We start from the raw sequence: 11,562 nt of genomic DNA, 5'->3' as shown, positions 1-11,562 counted from the left end.
GATTGGTTAACGCGGCGCGAATGTACGCTGAGGTTCAGATTTTCGAACTCGAGAGATTCGCGCGAAACGCTCGTTAAGCGTGTCAAACACGGCAAGCGTGCTCGTTAAGCCCTGCACCATTCGCGCAATTTGCGTCATTCGCGCCACGCCATTCGCAGTTATCGTACCGCAGGATGTCTATTCGCGCATTTGCATTGATTTAACATGTAAATCACGCGCGTGCTGCGTCTGGTGTAAACGCAGCATAATGGTTAAAACAGACAATACAAGAGACCTGCTGCACTGAGTCTGCATTCAGACCTATGATTCAGACCCGGGGATTGAGGGAGAAATCATTTATAGTGTTTATATAAACATGATTATCTTTAGAATGATATAAATGGTGGTTGTGTGTATGAAATTACGTAAAACAAATGTAGCAGGGCATTAAATTATTGTTTATTTATATGCATTTTAACATTGTAAACTATAAAACCATGCGTCTTCTCACGGTTTGTGTCTCATTTTGTGAGCTGACGGATGACAGTTCGCTCCCCTCCTTCTCCCCTGCTCTGCTGGCCACGCCCACTCCTGCTCTTTGCTCGCGGAGCTCCACTCCCATTATCATGCAAGAAATCTGAGGAAGACCTGAACCGAAAATGGGGGGTGTCATGGCCCCTTAAGGAGGCATTGAAAGTAAGTGAAGAAAAAGAAAGAGAAACAAGCAGTTTGTTGAACGCATCATGCTGGAAATATATATATATATATATATATATAGCCTCAATATATAGTATACTTTCAAACATGTGATGTCTGTGTATGATACATTTTCAATTAAGCAACATTCTGTATTGCTTAAGCTGGGCATCACGGTGGTGCTGTGGGTAGCACAATGGCCTCGCAGCAAGAAGGTTGCTGGCTCGAGCCTTGGCTGGGTCTGTGGGCATTTCTGTGTGGAGTTTGCATGTTCTCCCCTTGTTGGTGTGGGTTTCCTCTGGGTGCTCCGATTTTCCTTATAAGTCCAAAAACATGTGGTACAGGTGAATTGGGTAAGCTAAATTGTCTGTAGTGTATGTGTGTGTTTGAATGAGTGTGTTTGGGTGTTTCCCAGTGATGGGTTGCAGCTGGATGGCCATCCACTTTCGTAAAACATATGCTGGATGAGTTGACGGTTTCATTCCGCTTTGACTGTGTGAGACCAATCGAGGATCAAACCATAACCTCTCTGGACAGAAACGTAGAATATGGACCAATCACTCGCCTTTTTAATGTCTGATCATCTTGTTTAACCCCGCCCCTATTCGCAGTGCCGTACGACAGTATTTTGCAAGCTCAAACTATAGTGTGACTGCGGCATAAATGTGAATGGTAGTGTATGGGTGTTTCCCAGAGATGGGTTGCAGCTGGAAGGGCATACGCTGCGTGAAACATATGCTGGATAAGCTGGCGGTTCATTCTACTGTGGCGACCCCAGATTAATAAAGGAAATCCGAAAAGAAACTGAATGAATGAATTGCTCTAGATTTTGTGCTGTCCTCAAAGTCCTTGCAGTGTTATCATCATCTCTTCACAGGTCTTGGATCTGATCAGCTGATCAATATAAAGCCAGCTCTGAAAAAGACAGGTTGTTTACATCAGGGGTGCCCAAACTCCGTTCTGGAGGGCAGGTGTCCTCCATAGTTTAGCTCCATCTTGCTTCAATGCACCTGCTTGGAAGTTTCTAGTATATCTATAGAGCTTGATTAGCTGGTTCAGGTATGTTTAATTGGGGTGGAATTGAAATATGTAGCCATCCAGGATCAATTTGGACACCCCTGATTTATATGTTATTCAGATGAGTATTACTAACCCCAACAAAATGATCTGCCAGCAAATTGTATGGAGTGTTGATCTCTCCCTGTAGTCTTCCATTCATACACACAGGAATGCGTAGGACCAGAAACGCAAGCTTGTGCCACAAGTTTCGCAGGTTGCTGCGTTGCAAAGTTCAAGCTTGGTGAACTGTGACCTGCGATATCCCATCACTTGACTGCGTGAGGCCAATCGAGGATCATGTAAGAATGGGTTTTAACCACAGCGGTTGGAAATATAATTCTGCCGAGTAACTAAAAAGTTATCAGCATGATGGTAAAAAAGCTGTACATTTCTAGTCAAACCATTCTTCTGAAATCTCTTACCAAAAAAGAAAATAAGGGCAGTGTTAATAGCTATAAATGTGGGAGAGCGTGTATATTGAACAATTAGGAACAATTAAGTGGAACAATTAAGTGTTGATGTCAAATCAAAAGTACACTCTAAAAAACATTTAGACAAAACAAAAAAAATGAACGCAAAAGTTTGCAATAATATATTCAAGTTACAACAACATCTGACAAAATGAGGACAACAAACTTTATTGTTAGCCAAATCTTTTCCTGTTCAATCAGAGGCATTTTTACTTAGCATAAACTCCATTTTTTTAAGTGGAGAACTCAAAAAAATAAGTTGTTTCAAAAAGTTTTTTAAATTAAAATTGAAAACAAATCCAGTGTTATGTGCGTAATTTCATGTTTTTAAGTTTAGAACCTCAAATAAATTAAGTAGCTGTAATTGTTTAATTTTTGTTTGTTTTTTAGCAAATTTACTGTTCATGCTTGTATGAAATACATTTAACAACAGCATTTTTGTTTTTTGGTAATTGTTTTTTATAAAACAGGTTTTTATTGTAAAAAAAAACATGTAGTGTTCCATATTATCAGTATAAAAAACAGCAAAAAACATCAGTGTGTGGAAAAATACAAAACAACTCCATTAGTGTGGAAAAATTGAGTTATCAACCCAATTTCTTTGGGTTGCTACAAGTTAAATATTGTTTAAAAGTAATTGACATTTTTGTTTACTTTTAAATTAGCCGAATTTTTAAATTGATGTAATTTTCAATATTTTCCTGTTCAGAAAACTTAATAAAATTATTCTGGCAATTTAAAAGTTTTAGTCTAATCAGCATTTTAGAATTTTTAAGTTACAATAATGTATTAAACTATGTAGTGGTAACACACCTTTTGAGTTATTTTTTAGAGTGTAATTCACAAATACTTGAAAATGAAATGATTTAATGACAATAACTTGATATGGTTACAACTGAATTAAATACAAAATGAGTGTATAAAATGATAAAATATCAAATGGTAAAACACATTATATAAGTGTACCCAGCTTAAATGTAAAATTAAAGTTACCAGAGGTAGAAGAAGAGACAAAGGGGAAGGAAGAGAGAGACAAAGAGAGCAGGCCCAGAAGGTAGCCTTATTGCAGTAGAGTAATAGAAGATGGACTCCAGAGAAAGAGAAGAGCAGAGCAAGAGAGAAGCAGACCAGGAAAAGACAGGTCAGGCAAAGAGACAGCAGCGTTTTACAGTTATTTTGTATCTTTCTTGACCATCCCTACTGAAAAAAAAACAGCTTAAACCAGCCTAGGCTGGTTGGTTGGTTTTAGCTGGTCGACCAGGCTGGTTTTAGAGGGGTTTTAGCCATTTCCAGGCTGGTTTCCAGCCATTTCCAGCCTGGTCTTAGCTAGACATGCTGGGAGATGACCAGCTAAAACCAGCTTGACCAGCCTAGCCAAGCTGGGAGCCCAGCCAAAACCAGCTATGTCCAGCTTAAACCAGGCAGGAAATGGCTGGAAACCAGCCTGGAAATGGCCAAAACTCCTCTAAAACCAGGCTGGTCAACCAGCTAAAACAAACCAACCAGCCTAGGCTGGTTTAAGCTGGATTTTTCAGCAGGGATGTGACTAAACCCCAAATGCTGAGAGATTCAAACTGACACATCAACATGTGACCACATCATAAAACCCCCAATGTCAACATACCAGGCCCTGATCTTAGCAGTATCTGCCTTTGGAGTCAGTATGGACCTTCTTGAGTCATGTTTTGTCATATAAACAAGTGCATATGATAATTTAGCCTCTTACAATAATAACATGACCTCTCAGAAATGTAGAATATGGACCAATCGTTCGCTTTTTTTAATGTCTGATCATCTTGTTTAATCCTGTCCCTTTTCGCGACGCCGTATGACAGAATTTCGCAAGCTCAAACTCTAGTGTGACTGAGAGAAAAAATATTTGTAATTTTTGTAAAACATTGATTGGTATGAATAAAATGCTCATTTTGCATGAATATTTGATGAGAATAACATATTCCACTTTTTTTATGTCTTGCCCACGACTTCCTGTATCATGTTCACTTGTAATATAAAGTGTTTTGTTTATTTTCTGTGTGTCCAAATCTCATCTTCCCTGTTTTTCTTGAATCAGCTTCAATCAAAAGCTGGAAGTGTACCAAACACCTGAAGCAAGTGAGTGTTAATCCCTTAATAGATTTTAGGTGGCACCTGTGTCAAATCTGTATTCACCTGACGACAGTCATGTCTGTGTGCGCTCTTCAGGAAAACCTATAAGGTCTTTCAATCAGTGGTTTTCAGATTTAATACACAAAGCTGGTTTTGACTTTGTTAAGGAGAGGAAATTAGGTGTGATCGTTAAAAACTGAAAAGGTTTAAGCATTAAAAATGGTAAGATGGCAGTTAATGTTTCATACTAAACATGAAGAGTCACTAACATGCTCATTAAAACATGTCACTTTAATTGAATTTAGTTTGAGATGTAAATGCTGCTGTTTTGAAATGTATTTAAGCTATCTAAATATATATGAGCTTTTAAATATATTCAGCTTATTATGCTAGGAAATCCATAACAGAACTAGATAGTCTGTTTATTTTTTTCATCTCCTTTAAAACTAGATGACTGTAATCCTAACCTGTCTTGCAACTTATTTCCTGCACATGGTGTGCAGTGTTTCAGGCTCCATTTGTAAGTGTTTGGTCATTTGTTTGCTTTGTCATTTCCATGATTGATGTCTATTATTTCAAACATTATTCTCTCCTTTTGTTTCCTTCTGTAGCATGGTGCTATCACAGTCCATCATGCAGTAAGTGTTTTCAACCAAATGTTTAATCTTAGTTTAAGAATTGACTCTTTAATCTGAAAATTGACTTTAAGAAGTTTAATTAACTCTTACAATCACACAGAGTAAAGCATTTCATGTTTGTTTAACCCCATTGCTTTTCAGCATTCTGCTCCATGGCATGCTAGGCTATTAGTTAATTGAGGTAAAGTTGGTTTTCTATTCTGCTATTCAGACATTCTCCTTAATATCATTTCAAAAAAATAGTATTTGTTAATTCTAAATGAGGAAATCAAATTGGCAGCAAATGACCAGTTAAACTCGACGGACCCGGTACCGGGTCCGTGACGTCATCGACTTTCGCTTTAAGATTTAAAGGGCTAGCATTGCACCAGACCCCCACGTTTGAAAGTGTAGAATCTATTTTAGGCACATGCATATCTTCGGTTTTTATTCTACTGTAAAATAATAATTATAATAATAATAATAAATAAAAAAGTATTTACACTTAAATACGAAGTATTTTGGATATCTGAGCTAGGTATTTTACAATGGTTCATTTTCATATTTTCAATATGACACATGTACAAGTTATAGCTCAAATAAAAGCTCTTGCCGGTGCTCATACAGTTAAAGCATTGTTTTCAATTAATTCTATTCACATATCAAACAGTTGCCAAATGAATCGTGGTAATTCCATGGCCCAGATGTGAAAACAATACATTTATGATCAATAAGCAGCCCCAGATAGCACAGACAGCTGTCGTCTCTTATGCTGTGCGCTTCAGGGCGATTTCTCCTCTGTTTTTGAGGTGATGTGCATAAGTAATCCTTTTATATGCCTGACGTGGTCCAAACAGTCAGTTATGTTTGATCAAACAAAATAATGACATATGAAAACCATGATCGGTCCCTGTGGCTTGTAAAGCACGAAATAACTTTTGCATAGATTATGGAGACATTTCTTTAATTTATTTTAAGGGGTTTATTATAACGCGAACAACATTTACAGTTATTTTAAATTTTCAATAGTGTTTTATGGAAATTCTAAGGGTTTTCTTTAAAATGATACCAAATGTTTGCATTTACACCTCTGCATGTGGATTTGGGAAGCTTTTAACTGTGGGTAGGCAAAATCCAGGCGGAAATCCCAAAATAACAGCAGAGTTTAACTGGTTAAAGTACAACATTGTTCACAGTCAAATAAATTGCGCTAATGTTGTTTTGAAGTCATGTTTACATGCCATTTCGGACCAAATATTTAAAGTAGAAAGGTAAATAATATAGACCGTTAAATGAACGAATGTGCAAATATAAAGCCAACTTTACCTCGATTATTTATGGCATCCAGGAATGCTGAGGTCTTGAAACTAGCAAATGTGTTTTGGTGCAAATAACTGTTTTAAAATGCTTTCTCTGCCTCTCAGGTGAAGTCACATGGCCCATCATTGCAGAAAAACACTGTAACGGCACTCAACAATCTCCAATAAACATCGTAACCGCTAATGTCAAGGCTAATGCTAATTTGACCTCTTTCACATACGTTGGCTACAATGACAGCACTGCTTTAACTGTGATTAAAAACACTGGCACAAGTAGTAAGTAGATTTATTTTAGTTATTCAATTTTCCGCAAGGTTTTTAATGAATGTTTAACCAGTGTTTTAAGTTCAAGTTACGTTGGATCCGAAGAAGATGCGTGTGGCAGGGGGTAATCTGCCAGGCCGGTTTGCCAGCACTGAGTTTCATCTTCACTGGGGAAATGGCAGTGCCATGCCTGGGTCTGAACACACTGTGAATGGAAAACGATTCCCAATGGAGGTATGGTTAAACAGTCCCATAGAGTTCTGATGTATACACGCGTACAAATGAAACTAGTTCATGTTTGGGTTTTACATAGTCTATATAAAGTGATATTGGTAGTTTGTTTTTTGTTCATTTAGTAGTCTTGATGTTGGTTACCATGTTGCATTTGAATATTCAATTGGAATTAGCATGCAAGTATGACTTCTAAACAACATTAATGTTGTACTTTAATAATCATTGGCTGCTCATGATTTCCCTATTTAGAGTTTTCAAAGAATCCTTTTCTGAAATTAAGGAGAATGTCTGAATATCCGAATATAAAACCAACCTTACCTCTATTATAAAATGTCACATGCAACATTTTCAAGATATCGCAAAAGTGGCTAGATACTGTAGATGCACTGTGAAACCCAGCAGCTAACTTTAAGTAAATTCAGTTAAGGACTCATTTTATTTGATAAAGTACTCGTTTGTAAAGAGTTTTGAACTGCCAGGCTAGTTTCCAGCCAGTTCCAGCCTGGTCTTAGTTGGTCAGGCTGGGAGATGACCAGCTAAAACCAACTTGACCAGCCTTGCCAGGCTGGGAGCCCAGCCAAAACCAGCTATGTCCAGCTTAAACTAGGCGTGGTCATTTAGCTGGTCATTTTCCAGCCTGACCAGGTTGAGGAAAAGGCTGGAAACCAGCCTGTAAGTGGCCAAAACCCCTCTAAAACCAGGTTGGTCAACCAGCTTAGGCTGGTTTAAGCTGTTTTTTCAGCAGGAACATCATGATTTAAGCAAAAGTGTTCTCTCGTTTCAGTTGCATATTGTGAACAAGCCTGTCAGTAACACCAGTGATTCGTTGGCAGTTCTTGGTGTCTTCATTGAGGTATACTGACTTTTACTCATATTTGAGATGCAACTTAAGAGGTGGATGATGGAATTGTAATCTCACCCTCAGGCCTCTAATGAAACTGGGAAACCTGAGAGCTGGAAGACTTTAACGTCGTATCTTACAAGGATTGTCAAAGCAGGTGATGCATGGAAATGATTCATCTATGAGGATAGGAGTGCTGCGCGTCAGTGATGTTGATAGATCAATTGTTTCAGGTGATAAAGCAAGCCTTTTCAGAAACTTCTCCATGGATGATCTGCTTTCTGGAGTGGACAGGACAAAATACTACCGGTATTTGGGCTCCTTGACCACACCAAACTGCAATGAAGGTGTGATCTGGACCGTCTTCAAAGACCCAATTAGAGTCAGCAGGGATTTGGTGAGTAAAATGAGTGTTACTTTCCTCTAACCAATGTATTTTGTAAGAAGCCGTGGTCTTGAGTTTGAGCATACAAATTCTGTAGTACAATGCTGCCAGTTTTTTATTTATTTTATTGAAATCAGATGATTTAGACATCGATAAAGCGAGCGGTTGCTCTTTTACATTTCTGTACAGAGAAAGCACATTTTGTTCTTTTATTGGTGTCACGATCACATGATGCAGTTTTACAGGTCTGAGTTCACCAAGCTTGAGCTTCGGAGCATATAGGCATGTAAAACTTGTCGCAAGAGCTTGCATTTCTGGTCTGTCGCATTCACATGTGTATAAATGGAAGTCTATGGGGTGAAGTGCAGTGTGACCGTGGGACTCATGGGTTTATCCTGCAAAAACAACTACTTAGATGTTCATTACACCTTGTTATAGAGCTACTTGCCACAAAACTAGAAAAACAACATTAGCCTGAGCTGTAATTTAAGCTGATGGAAACAAAACGCTGGATGCGAACCATTAACCTGTACTTAACACATTTTGTGGTTTAGGGTAAATAAAACAAACTTTTTTATTTTATTTTTTTTTTTATTCTTTATACAAGTAGGCGGTGTTGAAACACCCTTTTTCCTCTGCTTGGTCAAACAAATCTGAGCTTGTGATACCACCCTCAAAATAAAATTTCTTTATTTATAGATTTATTATAATTTATTTATAGATTTATTATTTATTTATAGATTTATTATAATTTTTATTTTTTATTTTTTATATAAACTAAACTTTAAATAGTGAAAATAAATACATTTATTAAAAAAAATTAATACTAAGGGGCAATGGGTTTTGGTCGTGCAAATAACTATTAAAAACATGATGATGATGATATAATAATAATAGTTGTTGTTGTTAAAATAAATTATTTACTTATTACTACAATAGTAATGAGAGCAATAAATTAATAATTTACTTTATTACTACCAATAATAATAATAATACTACTACTACTAATAATAGTGATATTACTATTGTTGTTATTTAGATCTACCGTAGCTCTGAAACAATCATTCAAACCAGGTTCTGCTCTGAAATGGCTATCTTTGCTTTGTGTCAGGTGTACAGTAGCAAGACGCTTGGCAGAAATCTGATCTTGTTTTAATGACCAACGTGTATTAATTATAATACTAGTTTACATTTTTTAATTCATGCATACTAAATGTAAGCCTGCTAACTGATCAAATAATGGAATATGTAAATTTGGTATAAATAAATAAAGCCTGGGTGCTGATTCGGAGAAGACTTATTTTAAGGGTGACATCACAAGCTCAGATTTGGTTGGCCAATCAAAGGAAAGAGCCTTTCAGTGTGTGTCTGATAAATTAAAGTTGTTTATCTGTTTTCCAACCCTAAACCAAAAAACAAAACAAAAATAAAGCCAAATATTTGAGTTTTTTTTTTTTTTTTTTTTTTTTTTTTTTTTTTTTGAGCAAAAGAAAAAAGACGTTTTCCTTTTATTGTTCAAAAACTAATATGGAATAAATGGAAGATGCCTTGATTCATGCTGACAAATTTATTGAATTCAAATTGATTAGACGAACCGTTATGGATTTAACTTGCGAACAAATTTAACGTAGAGCTTGTGAAAATGGACTTGAGTTCTCTCTCTAATGCATTTAACGTATTCACGCCAAACTTGGTGGATATTGTCTCAACCATGGCCTGAAGTGAGCCGCAGCATTTTGATGCACTGCCCCTAGTGGTAATGAAGATATAAAAAATGGCTTTTTTTTTTTTTTTTTTTTTTTTTGCTTTTAATTTAACCCTGTCAGATTAATTGATCTTCTACATCTGGCTGAGCATACAGAGTCAAATTATGTCTGATATTTCCCAGGTCTGCCGTTTTGACCATTCTCTATTTTGTATAGTCAATTCAAATGAATGAAAATTTAAGATTCATATGCATAAACTTTAAATTGGACTAGAAAAGGTCAATGGAGAAACTGAATTTTATTTTTTCCCACCTAACACACTAGATTGATCTCTTCAGTACAACGGTCTACATCAACAACTCCAGCAACTCTCCTCTAATGACCAACATTTTTAGATCCGTTCAGCCAGTCAATGGCAGGATTGTGATGTCACAGGTAGCAGGTACCAAAACTCCTGGGCTTCTAAATCCAACATCCATTGCAGCAAATCTATCCCCGTCTCTGATGTACCCTATCCTGAGTCTCACATTCTTGTACTGCGTGCTGGCTTTCTTGTAGAACCACTCTGCTCCACGAAATGGAGGGATAAAAAAAAAACATTTACACTATTTAATATATTACTATGTTTGTTAACATGTCACTTGTCTTTTAATGTCAGTAGAGCTGGTTGAATGTATATTAATGTTGTCATGGAAAGTTTTGTGTTATTTGGTAATTTGTTAGTTCATTGCTCGACTCATTTTCTGCTGCAGTTTTGTAAAAGGACGACAAATGGCGGTTTTATTCCACGATTGAGTGCTAAAGTTCTTGAAGATGTAGTTTTAGTGATGGTGGTTTTTAGACATTTGATTTGTATGTGTGGGCTTTTAATGTTGTTTAATGGACTCTTAACATTTTTATTGCATGCTTTTGCAGTTTGAAGTGGTGTGTGTGTGGGGTGGTGGTTTTGGTATTTGACAATTTGGGCAACATGATTTATTCACTTTCTCAGAACAAGTACGTGTCATCTGTAACTCGTTGCTTGCTTTGACTTCTCATTCAAGGATTTTTGGATTGTGGGTTTTCACTTGTCACAAACTGCACTGTAACTTTTTTTCTACAATGTCACTTGTCTTCTGTGTCTGTGTGAATGTTTGTAAAAACAACAAAAGAAAAAATGTCTTGTTGAATAATAGTCAAGGAAAGTTTAATAATGTTTAATAAAATGACAATCCTAAACCTTGTTTGACTTATTGCGTCTGTTTCAATGTAGGAGAAATATGAGATTTCTAAATCCTTAATTATATGAATGGTCCAGAGGGGTATTGAACAAAAGATGTGGGATTTAAGTTTCAAGCGCTCCTAGCTACATTAGTTGTGCCTGGATGAAAGCAAGCTAAATTTAGGGTACTACAGAGATTGGCTGCATTCATTGCAAAGAACAATTCAACCATTCCTTGTTTTTATTTGTTGTGGACTATCTGAATATGGACATGTGCTAATTGTATATGCATGGTCAATTCAAATGTCTTTGTTAGATGGAAAATTGCAGATTAAATTTAATCAGGATAAGAACTCTGAATGAAAGGGATTTATTAGATTTTAAATATTAGATGAAATGGAAAAACTGATCAAATATAAATGATAAAAATGGCAAGGGTTTAGAATATTTGGTACATTTTCTTGCACAACCTGAATGTCCACTGGTCACATTTAGAGGGAACCCTGAACTGTTTATTAAAAAAAAGTGTATACATTTAATAAATGTGTAATTTTAGTTTGTTTCTGGAAGCTGGGGTGCCAGGGTTTTCTTTTTTTAATGCTTTACTTATTTATTTTATAAACGGCCATTGAATTAAAGAAACTTTTACTGTAAAATAGCATTATATTACAAAAATTTCCCAGAA

General features: G+C 36.3%; 1 protein-coding gene across 3 annotated transcripts; it reads left to right on the top strand.

Moving 5' to 3' along the window:
- The first annotated feature begins 4,446 nt into the window (after nucleotides 1-4,446).
- ca15b (carbonic anhydrase XVb) lies at nucleotides 4,447-10,899 on the top strand. 3 transcript variants are annotated; one of them, NM_213182.2, is made up of 9 exons: nucleotides 4,447-4,532; nucleotides 4,761-4,830; nucleotides 4,922-4,948; nucleotides 6,352-6,522; nucleotides 6,593-6,744; nucleotides 7,529-7,597; nucleotides 7,670-7,742; nucleotides 7,819-7,982; nucleotides 10,001-10,899. In NM_213182.2, the coding sequence occupies exons 2-9, from the start codon at nucleotides 4,803-4,805 to the stop codon at nucleotides 10,232-10,234; spliced, it is 918 nt and encodes a 305-aa protein (NP_998347.2). In that variant the 5' UTR covers nucleotides 4,447-4,532; nucleotides 4,761-4,802; the 3' UTR covers nucleotides 10,235-10,899. The 3 variants fall into 3 exon arrangements, with proteins under 3 accessions (NP_998347.2, XP_073774008.1, XP_073774009.1); XM_073917907.1 differs by having other exon boundaries at nucleotides 4,814-4,830; nucleotides 10,001-10,894; XM_073917908.1 differs by lacking the exon at nucleotides 4,761-4,830 and having other exon boundaries at nucleotides 10,001-10,894.
- The last annotated feature ends 663 nt before the right edge of the window (nucleotides 10,900-11,562 follow it).

Source organism: Danio rerio, chromosome 12 (assembly GCF_049306965.1).
Source record: "Danio rerio strain Tuebingen ecotype United States chromosome 12, GRCz12tu, whole genome shotgun sequence".
In the NCBI taxonomy this organism is placed as follows: domain Eukaryota; kingdom Metazoa; phylum Chordata; class Actinopteri; order Cypriniformes; family Danionidae; genus Danio; species Danio rerio.
This window is presented reverse-complemented; position numbering and strand designations above follow the sequence as displayed.